The sequence below is a fragment of the Oncorhynchus clarkii genome, chromosome 15, assembly GCF_045791955.1.
Source record: "Oncorhynchus clarkii lewisi isolate Uvic-CL-2024 chromosome 15, UVic_Ocla_1.0, whole genome shotgun sequence".
Taxonomy (NCBI): Eukaryota; Metazoa; Chordata; class Actinopteri; order Salmoniformes; family Salmonidae; genus Oncorhynchus; species Oncorhynchus clarkii.
The window spans coordinates 37,172,611-37,193,898 of NC_092161.1; the positions used below are offsets into that span (position 1 = coordinate 37,172,611).

General features: G+C 41.6%; 1 protein-coding gene across 2 annotated transcripts in view; it reads left to right on the forward strand.

Moving 5' to 3' along the window:
- The first annotated feature begins 339 nt into the window (after positions 1-339).
- Positions 340-21,288, forward strand: part of LOC139367233 (kinesin-1 heavy chain) — a 44,045-nt gene continuing 23,096 nt past the window's right edge. Inside the window, exons 1-5 of one of the 2 annotated variants that reach the window (XM_071105457.1) lie at positions 340-792; positions 19,728-19,815; positions 19,912-19,985; positions 20,247-20,351; positions 20,545-20,593. In XM_071105457.1, coding sequence (XP_070961558.1) covers positions 667-792; positions 19,728-19,815; positions 19,912-19,985; positions 20,247-20,351; positions 20,545-20,593 — 442 coding nt within the window. In that variant the 5' untranslated portion in view covers positions 340-666. The remainder of the gene's footprint in view (positions 793-19,727; positions 19,816-19,911; positions 19,986-20,246; positions 20,352-20,544; positions 20,594-21,288) is intronic. The other variant, XM_071105458.1, reaches the window with a different exon arrangement.

The window sequence follows — 21,288 nt, forward strand, 5'->3', positions numbered from 1 at the left end:
GGGGTTGCGAGATTTGACATCAGTGATAAGTGGTGGTTTCCCATCATTTCAGGTTGTTGGCCTGAGGTAGGATTAAATAGATTTAAATAGTGGTGTAGGGAGGTTTTATTTTTTAAATCATTGTATGTTTTATTTATTTTGTGAGTGTAGTGTTAGATGGTAGGGTATTTAAAAATAAAAACAATTCAAGCAAGGAATAAAGGGAGATTTACTCCAGTCTAGTAGCTGGCGGTAATGCGACATTTATTGGATGCCATCCGCCACAGCGAAGAAGAAGAAGAAGAAGAAGAAGAAGAAGAAGAAGTCGCCTACAGAGGTGACGTCAGTGGGTTATTCACAGCCGCATACAAACAGCGTTCCATAGCATAGCAGACATAGGGGTCCCTCCCTACTCCAAGTGCAAGTCCAGAGTACAGTACTGTGCAGCCGGTGCGTCAACATGACTTCCACTTTTTGAGTGGATGTCCTTTTAAATATACATTTCTGATGAATAGTCCACTTGCTTCGTTTTCCGAAGAGGGAAGAGATTGACCTAACTCAACCAGCATTCACGGGTGCGGCATCTGTTTGCCTCCGACAGGCACAGAGCGACCCGGCGCTTCTCCTGTTGTAAGCACAGCTAGCTAGCAGGATCTTGTCAGTTGTGACTTTCCATCAGCGGCGAAGATGGCGGACCCGGCCGAGTGCACCATCAAAGTGATGTGCCGTTTTAGACCATTGAACAGTTCAGAGGTGGCAAGAGGGGATAAATACATACCAAAGTTTACAGGGGAGGATCAAGTGTCTATCTCGGTAAGTTGACATTCAAACACGGAAAACATTAGTCTACGAAAACAGCCCCCCTTTGTAATGCTAGCTAGGCTAACTAAACTAAGCATATCACATGATGCTTGGGCCAGCTAGCTAGCTAAAAGGCACACCAGCCAAGGACAAGGGCACTTTCTGGTTCACTCCTTCGTTCGCATAATAGCTAGCCAGACATTGATTCATATCTCACATTCAAATGCCATCTAATGAGTAACAACACATGTGACGGCAGCAACACCATTGTGTGTCAGCTAGCCGGCTGAATGAACGTTAACCAGGCTAGGTAACGTTAGTTACTTTTTGTCTTGTTGGCTAATTAGCTAGAGCTAGCTAACCTAACGTTAGCAAAGTCCACGGCCTACTTTATTCATTGACATGGACACAAAGAAGTATCGCTTGGTAGCTAACGATAACGTTAGCTAGCTTGGTAGGGGATGGCGAAGATGTCTACTGTAACTAGTTAGCCAAAGGTGTGGTTGTAGCTAGCTAGTTAAGTTAATGTTAGTTACCAGTCCTAAAGAGCGGTATTGAAATACTAGATAGTTACTAGCTAGCTAAGGATAACCACCTCGCATATGCCATTGCCTCATTGACAGCTGTCACTTGTTGGGCGTATTGAATGGGGAATGTTTTCGCCAGGCCCAATTCCTTGGTGCAAATTATTCTTCTAACGGCCTATTGGGAAAGGGGGCTTTGTAGATTTGTAACAATTTGGGGTGCGGTACTATGATAGAGGACTAGGAGTCAGGTGTGCACATCTGCTCAGTGCTCACTACACTACCTCGCCCCTTGGCCTTGTCAAAGGTAAATGACAGAAACCATTACAGTTGGGACAAACTTAATGGACTTCCAAACACTTATCTCAATGCTGTAGCCGAATTACGTTCCTTTCCTGAATGATAAACAGTCAAGTATAAGTCAAGTTGTATTTGTCACGTGCACAGTTTTTTTGTATTACCAAAGAGATGTGGATGAATGGAGGTAGACACTGAAGGAAGAAGTCCTTGCACCATAGCAACAGCAAATGTAGAATCCAAGGGTGTGGCATCTGGTCATGATTACTGGATAGTTAATGGAGGATTACTCATAAATGAGCATGTTTGTTATGTCATGATGTAGTTTGGAGGAAAACTTTTTTCCCCATGTATAACATTGTAATGACCTAGATCATAATTGAAAGAATGTCCAACAGTTCTCGAATTGACAATTTATTGACTCAACTCACACGCTACTGTCTGGCTGTAGTCTATGCTAAATACATCCAGCTACTCAACTCCCTGTCGGGCATGAAAAAGGGAGAGAACAATGCCAGCATGGTTATATAACATATGTCAAAAGTAGTTCACTGTATAAGAAATGGGGTGAAGGACACAACCTATGTCCCATCACATTTGTACCTAATGAGAGAGACACATTCTCTTTTAACCTCTCTGGGATATGTGGGACGGTAGCGTCTCACCTTGCCAACAGCCAGTGAATGTGCAGGGCGCCAAATTCAACAAAAATCTCATAAAAATTCCTCAAGCAGGGCCTCCCGGGTGGCGCAGTGGTTAAGGGAGCTGTACTGCAGCGCCAGCTGTGCCACCAGAGACTCTGGGTTTGCGCCCAGGCTCTGTTGTAACCGGCCGCGACCGGGAGGTCCGTGGGGCGACGCACAATTGGCCTAGCGTCGTCCGGGTTAGGGAGGGTTTGGCCGGTAGGGAAATCCTTGTCTCATCGCACACCAGCGACTCCTGGGGCGGGCCGGGCTCGGTGCGAGCTAACCGAGGTTGCCAAGTGCACAGTGTTTCCTCCGACACGTTGGTGCGGCTGGCTTCCGTGCAGTACAGCGCCCTTAACCACTGCGCCACCCGGGAGGCCCTGCTTGAGGAATTTTTATGAGATTTTTGTTGGGTTGTGTATTGGAGGACGCATGACTTTCAACCTTCGTCTCTCCCGAGCCCGTACGGGAGTTGTAGCGATGAGACAAGATAGTAGCTACTAAAACAATTGGATACCACGAAATTGGGGAGAAAAATGGGTAAAATATTTTTAAAAATCCTCAAGCATACAAGTATTTTACACCATTTTAAAGATACAATTCTTGTTAATGCAGCCACAGATGCCACAGATCAAAAATGCTTTACAGCGAATGCTCCACAAACAATTATGTTAGGTCACCACCAAGTCACAGAAAAACCCAGCCATTTTTACAGCCAAAGAGGAGTTGCAAAAAGCACAAATAGAGAGAAAATGAATCACTAACCTTTGCTCTTCATCAGATGACACTCATAGGACTTCACAATACATTTTGTTCGATAAAGTGCATATTTATATAAAGTGCATATATTTATATAAAAAAAATCTAATTTTACATTGGCACGTTACGTTCAGTAGTTCTAAAACATACGGTGATTGTGCAGAGTGCTACATCAATTCACAGAAATGCTCATCATAAATGTTGATGAAAATACAAGTTATGCATGGAATTAGAGATCTACTTCTCTTTAATGCAACCGCTGTATCAGATTTCAAAAAAACTTTACGGAAAAAGCAAACCATGCAATAATCTGAGTACAGCGTTCAGACAACAAAGCAGCCAAAAAGATATCCGCCATATTGTGTAGTCAACATTAGTCAGAAAAAGCATCATAACTATTCACTTACCTTTGATCTTCATCAGAATGCACTCCCAGGAATCCCAGTTCCACGATAAATGTTTGATTTGTTCGATAATGTTAATCATTTATGTCCAAATAGCTTCTTTTGTTAGTGCATTTGATAAACAAATCCAAATGCGCGTTCAGGTCCAGCCGAACGTTGGACGAAAAGTTCAAAAAGTTATATTACAGCCCGTAGAAACAATCTTTAGGATGTTTTTATCATAAATGTTCAACAATGTTCCAAATGGAGAATTCCATTGTCTGTAGAAAAGCAATGGAACAAGGGCTAACTCTCTCGTGACCACGCCTCAGAGCCTGTGGCACTCTGCCAGACACCTGGCTCAATCAGCTCTCATTTGCCCCCACTTCACAGTAGAAGCTTGAAACAACGTTCTAAGGACTGACATCTAGTGGAAGCCTTAGGAAGTGCAAGATGACCCCATTTACACTATTGGAATGGCAAAGAGTTGAAAAACTACAAACCTCAGATTTCCCACTTCCTGGTTGGATTTATCTCAGGTTTTCGCCTGCCATATGAGTTCTGTTATACTCAATGACATCATTCAAACAGTTTTAGAAACTTCAGAGTGTTTTCTATCCAATACTACTAATAATATGCATTTGTTTAGCATCTGGGACAGAGTAGCAGGCAGTTTACTCTGGGCACCCTATTCATCCAAGCTACTCAATACTGCCCCCTGTCACCAATAACTTAAATTATTACTGGGAACAGTTGGAGGGATTAAGGGTGTGGTGTTTTTATGGGGAGTAATATCATGTAATTTGAGTAGGCAGTGAGGACTTTGAACTTTTCTTTGTCTAGATTTATTTTAATAGAAGCTCACCACGCTTAGTGCATGCATTCGAAAAGTATTCAGACCCCTTGACCTTTTACACATTTTGTTACTTTACAGCCATTTTCTAAAATGGATTAAATCTTTTTTCCCCCTCATCAATATACACACACTACCCCATAATAACAAAGCAAAAACAGGTTTTTAGAAATGTTTGCAAATGTATAAAAAAAAAACATAAATTTTACCTAAGTATTCAGACCCTTTGCTATGAGACTCAATTGAGCTCCCCGGTGCACCCTGTTTCCATTGGTCATTCTTGAGCTGTTTCTACAATGTGATTGGAGTCAACCTGTGGTAAATTCAATTAATTGGACATGATTTGGAAAGGCACACACCTATATAAAGGTCCCACAGTCCCATATCGGCGCAAAAAACAAGCCATGAGGTCAAAGGAATTTTCTGTGGAGTTCCGAGACGGGATTGTTTCGAGGCACAGATCTGGGGTACCAAAACATTTCTTCAGCATTGAATGTTCCCAAGAACAGTGGCCTCCCATAATTCTTAAATGAAAGAAGTTTTTGAACCACCAAGACTCCTACTAGAGCTGGCCTGGCCAAACTGAGCAATCGGGGGAAGAAAGGCCTTGGTCAGGGAGGTGGATGGGATGGGAATCTTTCAGAAGGACAACGATCTCTGCAGCATTCCACCAATCATGCCTTTATGGTAGAGTGACCAGACGAAAGCCACTCAGTAAAAGGCACATGACAGTTTGCCAAAAGGTACCTTAACCTCTAGTGACACCCCATCCCGTGAACGGGACCGTTGTCATCATCTGACACTAATTAGCATAACGCAACGGACATAAATCTTCCTAGAAAATATTCCTATTCATGAAAATCACAAGTGAAATATATTGGAACACAGCTTAGCCTTTTGTTAATCACCCTGTCGTCTCAGATTTTCAAAATATGCTTTACAGCCAAAGCTAGAGAAGCATTTGTGTAAATTTATCGATAGCCTAGCATAGCATTATGCCTTGCTAGCAGCAGGCAACCTTGTCACAAATCAGAAAAGCAATCAAATTAAATCGTTTACCTTTGAACTTCGGATGTTTTCACTCACGAGACTCCCAGGTAGATAGCCAAAGTTCATTTTTTCCCAAAAGTATATATTTGTAGGCGAAATAGCTCTGTTTGTTCTTCACGTTTGGCTGAGAAATCGACCAGAAATTGCGGTCACGAAAACTGTGAAAAATATTCCAAATTAGCTCCATAATATCGACAGAAACATGGCAAACGTAGTTTAGAATCAATCATCAAGGTGTTTTTCAAATATCTATTCGATAATATATCCACCGGGACAATTGGTTTCTCAGTAGAAGTGATTGGAATAATGGCTACCTCTGTACTTTACGCAAGATTTTCTCCGGGAGCATCATGTGACCACTTGCGCAATGTAGCCCTCTACGGGTATTCTTCAACAGAAATGCGTAAAACTACGTCACAATGCTGTAGACACCTTGGGGAATACGTAGAAAGCGTAAGCTGGTTCATAGCACATTCACAGCTCAATGGGGACTCATTGTCATGCAGCGCTTTCAAAATATGGGGCACTTCCGGATTGGATTTTTCTCAGACTTTCGCCTGTAACATCAGTTCTGTTATACTCACAGACAATATCTTTACAGTTTTGGAAACGTTAGTGTTTTCTATCCAAAGCTGTAAATTATATGCATATTCTAGTATTTAGTCATTTAGCAGACAGTCTTATCCAGAGCGACTTACAGGAGAAATTGGAGTTAAGTGCCTTGCTCAAGGGCACATCCACAGATTTTCCACTTAGTTGTCTCGGGGATTCAAACCAGTAACGTTTCGTTTACAGGTCCAATGTCTTAACCGCTAGGCTCCCTGCCTCGTCCTAACCCCATTTGTTATCCATTGCAACAGGGTATCGGGTGCGGCGGCAGGTAGGCTAGCTGTTAAAACATTGGGCCAGTAACCAAAAGGTCGCTGGTTCGAATACCCAAGCAGACGAGGTGAAAAATCGTTCAGCGTGCCCTTGAGCAAGGCACTTAAACCCTAATTTGCTCCAGGGAGCCTGCACTGCTATGGCCACACTACAATGGTGTGTGTGTGTGTGTGTCTGGCATTCCATACTCAGTCTAGTCAACAATCAGACTCTTCTCCGCTATGAACAATGGGCTGTGCCTTTCAGAGAACCAGGTACAGAGACAAATTAGCCAGTTTATCTTCCAGTATTGGAGGACAACCGAGAGACTGTGGCACAGTAATAGGCCCACAGTCTAAGAGGTTGGTTGGCTGCAGACACTGGTAGGGTTCTGAACAGTGAAATAGGGTGTGTCCAAATTGGCACACTATTCCCTACATGGTGCACAATTTGACCATAGGCAGGGGAATGGGGAGCTATTTGGAAGGCAGACTTAGAAGCCTGAGTTAGTCAGTTTGATGATGAAGTCATTTCCTTTATGATAATGGGCCTGAAGTTCTGTCTACTGTAGCTCTGCCTGAAGCTCCTGGGTATAATTTATAGGCTTTTTGTTCAACCTCTCCTCTCCACAGAATGGTTCTGTTTTTGTGCCAGCCCAGTGGGTTCAAGTGAAGTTAAGACTGCATCCCAAATTTGCTTATGTAGTAGTGCACTATGGGCCCTGATCGGAGGGCTCTGGACTAACTTTTTCCACTGGTGGCAAAAATTTATTCCGTTGCTGGTACCAGTACAACCCAATTTTTTTTTTGCCACCTGAACAGCGATAATGACCTGACCTGTGTCCCATAATGTACCTGCATTTCATACAGAAACAGGCTAATAATGTCTAGCCATCTTATAAAATAGCATGCCCTTTCAGGGCTTGACATTGCCAGTGGCACATAACTGATGCAAATCTGTATTCCTAGTCATGTGAAATCCATAGATTAGGGCCTAATGAATTTATTTCAATTGACTGATTTCCTTATGAACTCAGTAAAATCTTTTAAATTGTTGCCTTAATTTTTGTCCCATATAGAATTTTTATTTAGTTTCAGTTAGTTTTCAGATGTGATTTGCTCGTTTTTATTTAGTATTAGTTTTATATTAATATTTTTCATTTTTATATTTGTTTCAGTGTTGGGGACAGAACATGCGTGGGAGGCTAGAAGCTGTTTGTTTTTTGGGATGTTGCTTCTTGCAACTGGGGGGCAGTAATACATAAGGTGATGGATCAGGTTATAGGTTAGATTTTAGGGATGCACGATATATGGGTGAACTGATCGGAATCTGACGATATTAGCTAAAATTGCAAATCTAGACATCAGCCAGATGTCTAGTTTAACGCCTATGTGAAAAACCAATGTCAAAGTTGACGTGCATACCTACAGTTGAAGTCGGAACTTTACATACACCTTAGCCAAATACATTTTAACTCAGTTTTTCACAATTCCTGAAATGTTTAATTCTAGTAAAAATTCCCTGTCTTAAGTCAGTTACACTGAACCCAAACCGGCTGCGCGTGTGCACCATCTTGCAGAAATGTATTTTGTCCACTCACACCAAACGCGATCACGACACGAAGGTTAAAATATCAAAACAAACTCTGAACCAATTATATTAAGTGGCTTCTTCCTTGCTGAGCAGCCTTTCAGGTTATGTCGATTAGAGGTCGACCGATTCTGAAGATACCGATTAAACATTTATGGCAATTAAGCTAGCACTTATTTTAACTTAAGCTAGGTTGTAGTTATTATAGGACTATTTACCTCTAACATTTTATTTCATTAACCTTTGACTATTGGATGTTTGATGTTCTTATAGGCACTTTAGTATTGCCAGTGTAACAGTATGGCCTCCGTCCCTCTCCTTGCTCCTCCCTGGGCTCGAACCAGCAACACAACGACAACAGCCACCACATCGAAGCTTACACATGCAAAGCAAGGGAAACAACCACCCCAAGGCTCAAGAGCGTGTGAAGTTTGAAACGCTATTAGCGCGCTCTAACTTTTCACTTCGGTCACACCAGCCTCATCTCGGGAGTTGATAGGTTTGAAGTCATAAACAGCGCAATGCTTGACGCACAATGAAGAGCTGCTGGCAAAACACACGAAAGTGCTGTTTGAATTCATGTTTACGCGCCCGCTTCTGCCTACCACCGCTCAGTCAGATACTTAGATACTTGTATGCTTGTGTGCTCAGTCAGATTATATGCAACACAGGACACGCTAGATAATATCTAGTGATATTCAACCATGTGTAGTTAACTAGTGATTATGATTGATTGTTTTTTATAAGATACGTTTTTAAGGATAGCTAGCAACTTACCTTGGCTTACTGCATTTGCGTAACAGGCAGTCAGTCTCCTTGTGGATCCCCCAAGCTGACAAGGTGAAAATCTGTCTTTCTGCCCCTGAACGAGGCAGTTAACCCACCGTTCCTAGGCCGTCATTGAAAATAAGAATGTGTCCTTAACTGACTTGCCTAGTTAAATAAAAATTAAATAAAGGTGTAAAAATAAAAAATACAAAACGGCGCCCAAAAATACCAATTTCCGATTGTTATGAAAACTTGAAATCGGCCCCAATTAATCGGCCATTCCGATTTAATCGGTTGACCTCTGAGTCTATAGGACTTGTTTTACTGGGGTTATAGATACTTTTGTACCTGTTTCCTCCAGCAGCTTCACAAGGTCCTTGCTGTTCTGTGATTGATTTGCACTTTTCACATCAAAGTACATTCATCTCTAGGAGACAGAACGCGTCTCCTTCCTGAGCGGTATGACGGCTGCTTCATCCCATGTTGTTTATACTTGCTTACTATTGTTTGTACAGATGAACGTGGTACCTTCGGGCGTTTGGAAATTGCTCCCAAGGATGAACCAGACAATTTTTTTTCCTGAAATTTTCCTATGGTGTCAAGCAAAGAGGCACTGAGTTTGAAGGTAGACCTTGAAATACATCCACAGGTACACCTCCAATTGACTCAAATTATGTCAATTAGATTCAGAAGCTGTGACAATCATTTTCAGGAATTTTCCAAACTGTTTAAAGGCACAGTCAACTTAGTGTATGTATTCTTGGAATTGTGATACACTTGTGTCATGCACAAAGTAGACGTCTTAACCGACTTGCCAAAACCATAGTTTGTTAACAATAAATTTGTGGAGTGGTTGAAAAACGAGTTTTAATGACTCCATCCTAAGTGTAAAACTTCCGACTTCAGTTGTGTATAACGTAGGTACATGACGTAATGACGCCATGTAAAATTTTGTTTCCTGCAACACAGCATTCCTAACCTAGCCCAAATGTCTGCTGTGTGGATCGAGCAGTCAACAAGTCAAGCAGTCATTTGAAAGAGTAAGAACATTTCAGTAAGACAACTCAAAGGCGAAATCCATAACGCCAAGATAATGCAATTCATTGCCCTTGACAATCAACCGTTCTCTGTCGTGGGTGATGTTGGTTTTCGCGACTGGTCGAGCACCATTACACACTAATGTTATCAAGTGCCCTATTGTTCAGATGTTGCCCTACCGGAGTTGGTTATATAGCTTCACTGCTATTAGCTTCGCGACATACTATGTAACGCCCTTTGGGTCTTTTGCGTGTTAAAGATACTCGTGAAATAACACTTTTTGACCCGTTAAATAAGTTTTTAATTTGACATGTCAAATAACACAGTTCTGTTATAGAATGTTGTGTGTTCTGAATTTTCACGTGCAAGCCAAGCACCACCATTACTATCAGTAGCACTGTCAAAGCTGTACAAGAAAGTCTGCAAACACCGGTCATGAACGATGTGTTTACAATGTCATGTTGGTAATACAGCATTATTTGTTGGACCGCAACTTCTGGGATGGCTAGTTTGTAATACAACCAGCCTGAAAACAATGACCAGTAGAAACTGCAGTCATTTTCATTATTCTTAGCAATGATTTAGGAATCCTTTTAAGTATTAACTAGGTTGCCACTTGTTGATCACCTATTGAAATTGAACTTCTTCAGTTAATGAAAATAAATGGCTAGTCAGCAACTTAACTCTGTTGCCCAAAGCTAACGTTTATAAGCAGCCAGCAAGCTTCATCTGGCTAGTGCGGCTCGACCGCACCGGGTTATGTGTTGTGAAGCTAGTCACAATAAGGATTAGGCACAATAGTGGAATTTGCGGTTTGCCTTCAAAATAAAAGTATCTCATTGACAGAAATGCAAATGAAGACAAATAGTGGAATTATGCCTTTTTATTTTGAAGGCTAACCGCAAAGTCCGCTATTGTGACCTTATTGTGGCATGGATGGGTCCGAACACCATTAATCAAATAACCCTAATACCCTAATTTATAAGACAGTAATTTATTTTAGATGACACCTAGCTATATAGTTAGCTAGCAAAATGGGTGTTATTTGACGTATATTTCTTTGACACGCGAAGACCCGAATGGCGTTACATAGAAATCCTGTTCAAGAATGAAATGACTGAACAAATGAGGTGATACAGCCTGGATTCGAACCAGGGACTGTAGTGACGCTTCTTGCACTGAGATAGTGCCTTAGACCGCTCCATGTGTGTTAACTATTTAACTGTACTAGAATGCTTAAGTCCGCAATTTTTTTAAATATCGGTATAAGGCTTTTCGGCAAGGAAAATAGAGTATCGGCCGAAGATGTTATGTCGGTGCATCACTCTTAAATTGAAATTAAGTCAATTTGACTTGGATTTAAAAAGAATAGTGTTGAAACGGGTGGAAAAAATATATGGTGGAAGGACCCCCCCCCCCTCCCCCAAATAGTTAGTAATGCACAAGCTAGGCCTATTTGAAGCATTGAATTGATTGATTGCATTTACAGTATCGGTCAAAAGTTAGGACACCTACTCATTCAAGGGTTTTTCTTTATTTTTTACTATATTCTATTTTGTAGAATAATAGTAAATCAAATAACACATGGAATTATGTAGTAACCAAAAAAGTGTAAACCAATATATCTTAGATTCTTTGCAGAGAATGCAGCTTTGCACACTCTTGGCATTCTCTCAACCAGCTTCATGAGGAATGCTTTTCAAATCCAATCACATTTTATTTGTCACATGCGCTACATACAACAGGTAGACCTTACAGTGAAATGCTTACAAGCCCTTAACTGCCTAAAAGAGAAATTAAGATGATCAACATTTAAATAACGATAGCGGGGCTGTACACGGGGTAACGGTACAGGGTCAATTTGCGGGGGCATTGGTGTTGGTAATATGTACATGTAGACTAGGGTGGTTTGTGTCTTTGACAATTTTTAGGGCCTTCCTCTGACACCGCCTGGTGTATATAGGTCCTGGATGCACTACCCTCTGTAGTGCCTTTGGGTCAGAGGTCGAGCAGTTGCCTTACCAGGCAGTGACGCAATCCGTCAGGATGCTCTTGATTGTGCAGCTGTAGAACCTTTTGAGGACCCATGCCAAATCTGAATAGGTTTTGTAGTGCCCTCTTCACGACTGTCTTGGTGTGCTTGGACCATGTTAGTTTGTTGATGTGGATGCCAAGGAACTTGAAGCTCTCAACCTGCTCCACTACAGCCCCATCGATGAGAATGGGGGCGTGCTCGGTCCTCCTTTTCCTGTAGTCCACAATCATCTCTTTTGTCTTGATCACGTTGAGGGAGAGGTTGTTGTCCTTGCACCACACGGTCAGGTCTCTGACCACCTCCCTATAGGCTGTCTCATCGTTGTCGGTGATCAGGCCTAACGCTGTTGTCATCGGCAAACTTAATGATGGTGTTGGAGTCGTGCCTGGCCGTGTTGTCATGAGTGAACAGGGAGTACAGGATGGTACTGAGCATGCACCCCTAAGGGGCCCCTTTGTTGAGGATCAGCATGGCAGATGTGTTGCCGGATGTGTTGTCCAGGATCCAGTTGCAGAGGGAGGCGTTTAGTTCCAGGGTCCTTAGCTTATTGATGAGCTTTGAGGGCACTATGGTGTTGAACGCTGAGCTGTAGTCAATGAATAGCATCGCAAGGCACTGTACGTGTTCCTTTTGTTCAGGTGGGAAAGGGCATTGTGGAGTGCAATAGAGATTGCGTAATCTGTGGATCTGTTTGGGCGGTATGCAAATTGGAGTGCGTCTATGGTTTCTGGGATAATGGTGTTGTGAGCCATGACCAAAGCATTTCATGCCTATGGACGTGAGTGCTACAGGTTGGAAGTAATTTAGGCAGGTAGCCTTAGTGTTCTTGGGCACAGGGACTATGGTGGTCTGCCTGAAACATGTTTGGTATTAGACTCAGACAGGCACATATTGAAAATGTCAGTGAAGACACTTGCCAGTTGGTCAACGCATGCTCGCAGTACATGTCCTGGTTATCCGTCTGGCCCTGCGGCCTTGTGAATGTTGACCTGTTTAAAGGTCTAACTCGCTATGGCGAGCGTGATCACGCAGTTGTCTGGAACAGCTGATGCTCTCATGCATGTTTCAGTGTTACTTGCCTCGAAGCGAGCATAGAAGTTATTTAGCTCGTCTGGTAGGCTCGTGTCACTGGGAAGCTCTCGGCTGTGCTTCCCTTTGTAGTCTGTGGTTTGCAAAACCTGCCACATCTGATGAGCATTGGAGCCGGTGTAGTACAATTCGCTCTTAGTCCTGCATTGAGGCTTTGCCTGTTTGATGGTTCGTCGGAGGGCATACCATGATTTCTTATAAACTTACGGTTTAGAGCCCACTCCTTGAAAGCGGCAGCTCTAGCCATTAGCTCAATGCGAATGTTGCCTGTAATCCATGGCTTCTGGTTGGGGTATGTACGTACAGTCACTGTGGGGACGACGTTATCGATGCACTTATTGATGAAGCCAGTGACTGATGTGGTGTACTCAATAACATTGGAAGAATCCCGGAACATATTCCAGTCCGTGATAACAAAACTGTCCTGTATTTTAGCATCTGCTTCATCTGACTGCTTTTTAATAGACCAAGTCACTGGTGCTTCCTGCTTTATTTTTCGCTTGTACGCAGGAATCAGGAGGATATAATAATGGTCACATTATCCAACAGTCTTGAAGGAGTTCCCACATGCTGATTGTGTAATGTTGTCCCACTTCTCTTCAATGGCTGTGTGACGTTGCTGGATATTGGCAGGAACTGGAACACGGTGTTGTACACATTGATCCAGAGCCTACCAAACATGCTCAATTTAGGTCAAATATGGGCCTTGTTTATCTCTGCACCAGACAGGATGCTCTTGCCAGCATACTTGGCATCCAACATGTACGCTGCGGCGTGTATGGGCTTCAGGCAGAACTCTTCACCCTTTTGATGTATTTCATAACTACAGTTTCCTCTGCTTGGAGCAACGGATTTCTTCTGTTACATCTGAAAGCAGAGTCTGAACATCAGACAGTGCAATGACTACTGTTACTGGTTACAGGCTGCTTGCCACTCTTTCTCAAAATATAGCATCCAGGATCCTCTTGATGGGCTGTCCATATTGGCAGACTGTGATATGGCCATTTCTTGGAGAGATTCCTTCCCCTCCAGGAAACTGTCAAACATGATGACAACACCACCCCAACGGGTGTTGCTGGGCAGCTTCAATGTGGTGCTCTTATTCTTCTCACTTTGCTTGGTGAGGTAGAGTGCTGCTATAACTTGATGACCCTTCACACACCTAACCATTTCATTGTCTCTCCTGTAGAGTGTATCCATTGTTTTCAGTGCCATGATGTCCTTGAGCAGATTCAATGCATGAGCAGCACAGCCTTCAGCTTATCTGCAATATAGAGGCCAGTGTGTCTGTGCTCTTGCAGAATACTGGTGGAGATGTATTCCTTGCCCACGAACATTTGACCACCCATCAGAGATTGCCATACAATTTTGCTTTCTCTATGATTTGCTTGACATTCACTTGAACTCTGAACTCTGCATCCAGCAAAAGAGTAGATGGAGCATGTCTGGTTGGAGGGGTGTATGCTGGATGAAGAACATTCAGATATCTCTTCCAATACACATTGCCTGTGAGCATCAAAGGTGCTCGTTGCATACACAGCTCGAGCAAGACATTTATCAGCATTTCTCTGACTGTTCCTCCATTGAGTCAAACTTCTGATTCCAGGAGGACCATGAGCTGTTGCTATCGATAAGGTGTCTGATTCATAATTTTTTACCTTGAATAGAGGTAGAGGGACTTTTGTCAATGGCTGCTTATTGTGAGCGCTGAGGAGACTTGACACACTTGGCCAGATGATTCTTCATCTTTTTTGCGTTCTTCACATATGATTTGTCACAGTATTTGCAAATGTACACAGCTTTTCCTTCTACCTTAGCTTCAGTGAAATGTCTCCACACATCAGATAGTGACCGTGGCATTTTCCTTCATTTATTTTTTGGAGTAAAAAAACAAAAAAATAATACTATTCCATGTACAGATAAATAGTTAAGCAGTTAGATTAAACAACTCCTTTGTAAGATAAATGTTTTAAAATGAATCATATGGAAACAGGTGAATTAACACTCCTCAGAAGGGTCAAGCAAGCTAAAACCCACACGGTAGCAAACTAACTAGCAGAAATTAACAAGTTAGAATTGATTTAAACACACTTTGCTGTAGGCTACTATTTAATAGTTACCAAAAAATCATGATATCATATAAAATATATTCACCCCACCCAGTATTGTTCGAAACTTACCAGAAAGCATGTAGTCCTTGGCTCAGACAGTATAGTAGTGTGGGCTCAATAACATCTCATTTGTGTGCAAGGTCTTGAGAATCATCTGTACATGTGATGGAAGAGTGCACTGTGCATGCAGAGGGTGGTAATTCTATTGAATTGGGGATAGTTGAACCAAAATATGCCATAAGACCTAGAATTTCCTTGTGTACCCCACAAAGGTTCACTGCTTAAACTAACATTTTAAAGAGTAGCCTGTATGCAAAAAATATATAAGAAACAAAGGGAAGGAGCCCTTAACATTTAATAGGCTCTCCCAACTCCAATAATATTAGGCAAAAGAAAACAGAATGCAGAACATGATAAATAATTCCAGCATACGTGGGTAGGCTTAACTGTCTCTCCTCCTAAAGCAGGCTGTCCTAAACAGTAAGGGGTAAATGCTGGAAATGAAAAGTATTCCAAAAGCCTTGTATAAATACATAAAGGATTTGACTAACCCACACCTGGGTAGCCTATATGTAATTGCCATAAAACAACGTAAAACATTGAAAATCTGTACTCTGAAGCCTACTAAAAGAGAAAGTGGGAATGAGGAAAGCAGGCTGTTCTGTTTTTTCCAGATTGAATAATTACTTAATCATCCCAACAAACTGTAGGACAAAGATGGATTAATTAGTCCAGCAGTAAGATCCCAATTATGAGCATAAATCCAGGTAGTTTCAAGTCCTTAAGGAGAAAGGGTTGCTTCAGTCGTCAAAGTGGACTGGACAGTGTTCCGTGGTAGGTTTAAGCTACTTCTTAGGTCTTGGGTCCTTCTCGCTCACTCCTTCTGGGCCCAACAATTTGCCACATATTTGGCATATTTTTCCAGACCCTGTCCTTTGATCTGGAAGGTGTTGTAATTCCAGTGGAGTGTAGGAAGGACTCGGCATCATGTACAGAATCCAAGATGTGCGTTTTGCTCTGATGTGTGACCTGCAGCTTTGCAGGGAACAGCAGAGGATATGATGTTTTTGGCTGCCAGTTCTTTCTTGATCATGTCGTAATCTTTTCTCTTCCGCAATAGCTCTGCAGAATAGTCATTGAAGATAGATATGCGTTTGTCTTTGTAGAATAGTTGTCCCTTGGTTCTCGACAGCTGCATTATATCCTGTTTCTTTGAGAAAGCCCAGGATGACAGCGCTGGCCTCTGCCCTTCGCTCCGGGCGTGCTCTGGGCTGCAGGTGCGGTTCTGTGGGCCCCCTCTATGACCAAAGGTGTTGCAGTATCGATTTCCAAGATCTCCCTCAGAATCCTGTCCACAAATGTAGACATTTTCTGCCCCCTTTCTGTATTGGTTTCGACCCCAAAAATTATAATATTATTACAACGTGAAAAGTTTTCCAACAATTCTCCCTTTTGCAATTCCTATACCTGGCCCATCAGGTAGCTAATAGCCTGGTCTTGTTGTATTCACTTTTCGTCATGTTCCTCATTCTTCTTCTCAATATGGGTCATCCGTTTATCATTTCTCCCTTGACTAGTGTTCATGCCATCGATAGAGATTTGCATTTTGCCGGCTGTTTCTTGTCAAAATAACCTCCCATCACTGTTATGGCTGTGGTGGCGGCCTCTACCACATCGTGGAGTTGGGCTCGGTGATCGACTTAATCCGCTATGTTCACCGTGTTTATCTTCGATACCATCTTTCACTTGAATATTTATCCTTACTCATTTCCAGTCCGATTTAGGTCAAATATGTACTTATTACTCAAAGTTTAATTTAGTCCAAAATTGTCAGAGCTTGATCAGCACGCACCCCAGAATTCCATGCAGGAAAAATAAAAATACATTTACAAAAATGTTTTTGCTCATTATGGAGTATTGTGAATATTTATGAGGAAAATCCCCAAATGTAATCCATTTTAGAATAAGGCTGTAACATAACAAAATGTGGGAAAAGTAAAGGGGTCTGAATACTTCCCGAATGCTCTGTACCCGTTTAATTTGTTGGTTGATTTGTTCATTCTAGAATAATGGTAAAGTATTAAAATGGAGGTCCGTTGTCTAATATATAGACCTGGCTATTAGGCCTATGCAGTATACACACCTTGTATAATAAGCTAGGCTGTATCAGTAGGCCTATGCAACCTCAGATAAAAGGGCTCAAGTAACTGTAGGGAGATATGGCAAAAATGAATCACAATATTTTGAGTTTTTTTGTTTTTGAATAAAAGTAATAAAATCCTTTGAGTGGTGCATGTCCCTATTGTGGCAACGCATACATTCTAAGTGATTTTAATGGGACTTTCTCCCATCTTAAGGTTTCCCAGTCAAAATGTGGCCTGCCAGTTCGCACATGAGGTTTTTTGGGGGGCTATTTGCTCACATTTTCTTGAGACAAGTCTAAGTGGTAACCCAAGTCTAAGCCCCTTCGTCAGTGATTGGTCAACTGTACTACTACTACTACTAGTAGAGATTATTCAATGAGGTGTTTGTCATCAACAAGAGACAACTACTTTTTCATGCAAGTTTTCACTTGAGAAATACTGCAACGAACAGCTTAGTTGGATGTAAAATTCTGCGACTAAGACCTTGGCAAAAAGGTCAAATTTAATGACAGATTTCTTGATTTATCATCAGACTATTCTGACTCACTTTTGAAGAACTGGTGCTACGGCGTATCGAGTGTCTTTGTTTTTCATGCAGTCTTAAGGGAGTATGCAAGGCACATGCATTCGCTTCGACCTAGCCAAGTAATGCTAGGAGCAAACCGAAACTAGTGTGCAAGCGCCTTTTTATACGGTTAAATCCAACTTCAACCCCCCACCTCCAAATGTATCATTTTCATGAAATTCTGCATTTCCTGCCCTCATTTTATCATTTCCACACTGCATCATATAAATCTAGGTCAAATTGCAATTTTGAATTGCGATTTAGAACAAAGGACTTATGTGAACTATTGGAACATAGAAATATAATTATGTTCATATTTCTATTGTTAGAATATAGTGGACAGCACTTTGACTACATTGTTTGACATGACCGGGTAGGAACCAAAGTGTCGGTCAGTGTTAACCAGGAAACTCTAATTCTGTAGCTAACCCATTCAGGCTTCGCCTATCCCTCTGATTTTATAGGATATTGTTCCAACGTTCTTATTTAAGCATACACGAGCACTGGTATTAGGCTGTATTAGCTAGCTACGTTTTCTCTGACTCTTGTACAGTTGGTGAACTAGCTAGCCAGCTAAATAGCAATTAGCTTTAGTTTCTAACACAATTTATTTTAGCCACAACCTGCGAAAATAAACTTGCAGTTTGCAGACAGTAAGATACACTATATGCTTGTGGATTTATATTAAGCAAAGTAGAAAGCAGCATCGCTGAGACCTGCATCTTGTGAATGGCAACTTGACGGCAAGTGCTCGTGACTCCGTGGTCACACAACAACTGCTCTCCCTGAGTGACGGGGCAGGGCTTAGTGTGGGAAGTAGGAGAAGAGGGGAGAGTGATTTCAAGTAGCAAAAACAAAAATGGACATACGCCACTCTGCCAAGTGTTATCACATTTAACAAACCAAACATTGAAATACCGTAGGGCCGTCCCCAGCAAAAATATTTGTTGTTGATTGGTCTAAATTTGTAAGTATTTTTCCATATATCAACACGCGGTGTTTGAATACTGAGCTTGTCTGATGCCCCCCCCCTCTTGCTGCTGTCTTTTGCAGGTTCTTCCATTATGCTCCTGAAGTTGCCGGTAATAGGCTACACCAGGGTTCGGCAACTTATTCAATTCGGAGTGCCAAGTTATCGTACCACTTCTACTGATTTTCAAATCCACATTTTTGTGGAACAGTCATTTAATTTATAATCAAATCTTCTCAAAATCAGTGTCATGTGGTTAATCAAAATACTATCTAAATGAAAATGGCACTTCTAAACTTGTATTGCCATTGCCTATATGTAAAAGTAGCCTACATAAAGCCAACAAATAAAAACATTGCAGCTAGCATGTGGAAAATATCCTGATTTAATAAAAAAAAAAAATGAATATCCAAAATCACATTGGCTACACATGGCCTGTCTGCGAGGAACTTGAATCATTATTTCAACAATTTAAACTTAGTCAGGCCCGAAGCTCATGTTAGCAAACTTACAACGTAAAAGATATTCTGGGCCCTCAGTTTCCTGCGCCAGTGAGCTCCTGACAGATGCAGCTGTAGGCTAAGGGATAAAAAGTGTTCATGTAGGCCTTTTTTTATGCTGTTTCCACCGGAATAGAGCATTACACCCCCCCCCCCCCCCCACTCATGCTGAGTGGTTATTGATAGGTAGAGCGCTGCAACAATTTTTTCAATGGGTTGAACTATTGTCATTCTCAATGGATATAAAAACAGACTTTTGTTTACTTGCTGTTTGTGGTGAAGAAATAAATTACTTTGAGACGTGCCACAGTGATGGTAAGTTAAAGCAATCAGAAAGAAACGGTAATGTACTACTGGTGTGCCGTCTCCGCAATGGAATAGTTCACTCAGACAGACGGGTGTCTCGTGTGCAATAACATTAAAAAATATATATTTGCCACTACTCAAGTAAAAAAAAAAAGCGACCAAACAATTGACCAGTTGACTTAATGTGGTCAGTCTTAAAACTGTTATTAAAGGTCATATAGAAACACAAACCGGTCCTTGCATCAATACCTGTGTGTGTTATAGTAAAATACAGTATACTACTCAGCCCTAAGTAAATGTCAACATTAGTGCAAGTTACAGTAATTCTGTTTTGGATACTTTTCCTAATCACCTTGTTATTCTTGAGAGGCCTAAGTGTTCTTTGTTGCTGATTTTGACTTTTCCTCTCGTCTTACAGGGTAAACCGTTCATGTTTGACCGAGTGTTCGGGTCCAATACGACACAGGAGCAGATGTACAAAGCCTCTGCTCAAAAGATTGTTAAAGGTACTGTCCTGTGGCACTATCCTACCAGTGCAAACCTTCTAGGCAGTTTTAAAGTAATTGTTTTTAAGTTCTCAATGTCTTTTGCTACATACACAGATGTCCTTGAGGGCTACAACGGGACTATATTTGCCTTTGGGCAGACATCGTCTGGAAAAACACACACCATGGAGGTGAGGCAGAGCGAGGCCTATAAAATTATACATGCTTCTATCTTAATGGTCAAATGATTTCAACTGGGATTGGGGTCAATTCCATTTAAATTGTCAATGAACAAAGTCAAATTAAATTCCTTAAATGCTCTCAAAGAAAGTTGAGTAAAATTGGAATTTCAGGTTACTTCCTACATTGAATTGGAATTTAAATAACATTTTGACCCCAACCCTGTTGTCAACTGTTCTATGTTTGACGGAATATGTCTTTGTCCTGTAAAGGGTAGCCTCCATGACCCGGATGGTATGGGGATCATCCCCAGAATAGTCCAGGACATCTTCAACTACATCTACTCAATGGACGAGAACTTGGAGTTCCATATCAAGGTATGGAGCACTTCAACCACACAGTTGGCCTCAAGTGATTCGGTTGCCAAATAAAAAGGGGAAAAATGTACCTCAAGACAGAACGCGCCCTGTGAATCTACTAACTAGCTAGCTATTCCACATCGGCTACATAATCCGAATTAAAAACACTGCCCAGCTAGGTTGTTTCTAATCCGAGGACTCTCTGTTGCAGGTTTCATATTTTGAAATTTACCTGGACAGGATCAAGGACCTACTGGATGGTACGGCGCTCTATGGCTCTATGTATGCGTCCCAAATGGCGCTCTATTTCATATAGTCCATTACTTTTCACCAGGACGGGTAGGGCTCTGATGAAAATGTGTGCACTGTATAGGGAATAGGGTGCCATTTGGGACACATACATCGTCTGTTGGGTAATCACTCCCCCTCACACACATATACATACATACATACATACATGCAGTTGAAGTCGGAAGTTTGCATACGCTTATGTTGGAGTCATTAAAACTCGTTTTTCAACCACACCATACATTTCTTGTTAACAAACTATAGTTTTGACAAGTCGGTTAGGACATCTACTTTGTGCATGACACAAGTAATTTTTCCAACAATTGTTTACAGATTATTTCACTTTCACAATTCCAGTGGGTCAGAAGTTTACATACACTAAGTTGACTGTGCCTTTTAAACAGCTTGGAAAATTCCAGAAAATGATCTCATGGCTTTAGAAGCTTCTGATAAGCTAATTGACATCATTTGAGTGAATTGGAGGTGTACCTGTGGATGTATTTCAAGGCCTACCTTCAAACTCAGTGCCTCTTTGCTTGACATCATGGGAAAATCAAAAGAAATCAGCTAAGACCTGAGCGGAAAAAAATGGTAGACCTCCAAGTCTGGTTTATCCTTGGGAGCAATTTCCAAACGCCTGAAGGTACCACGTTCATCTGTACAAACA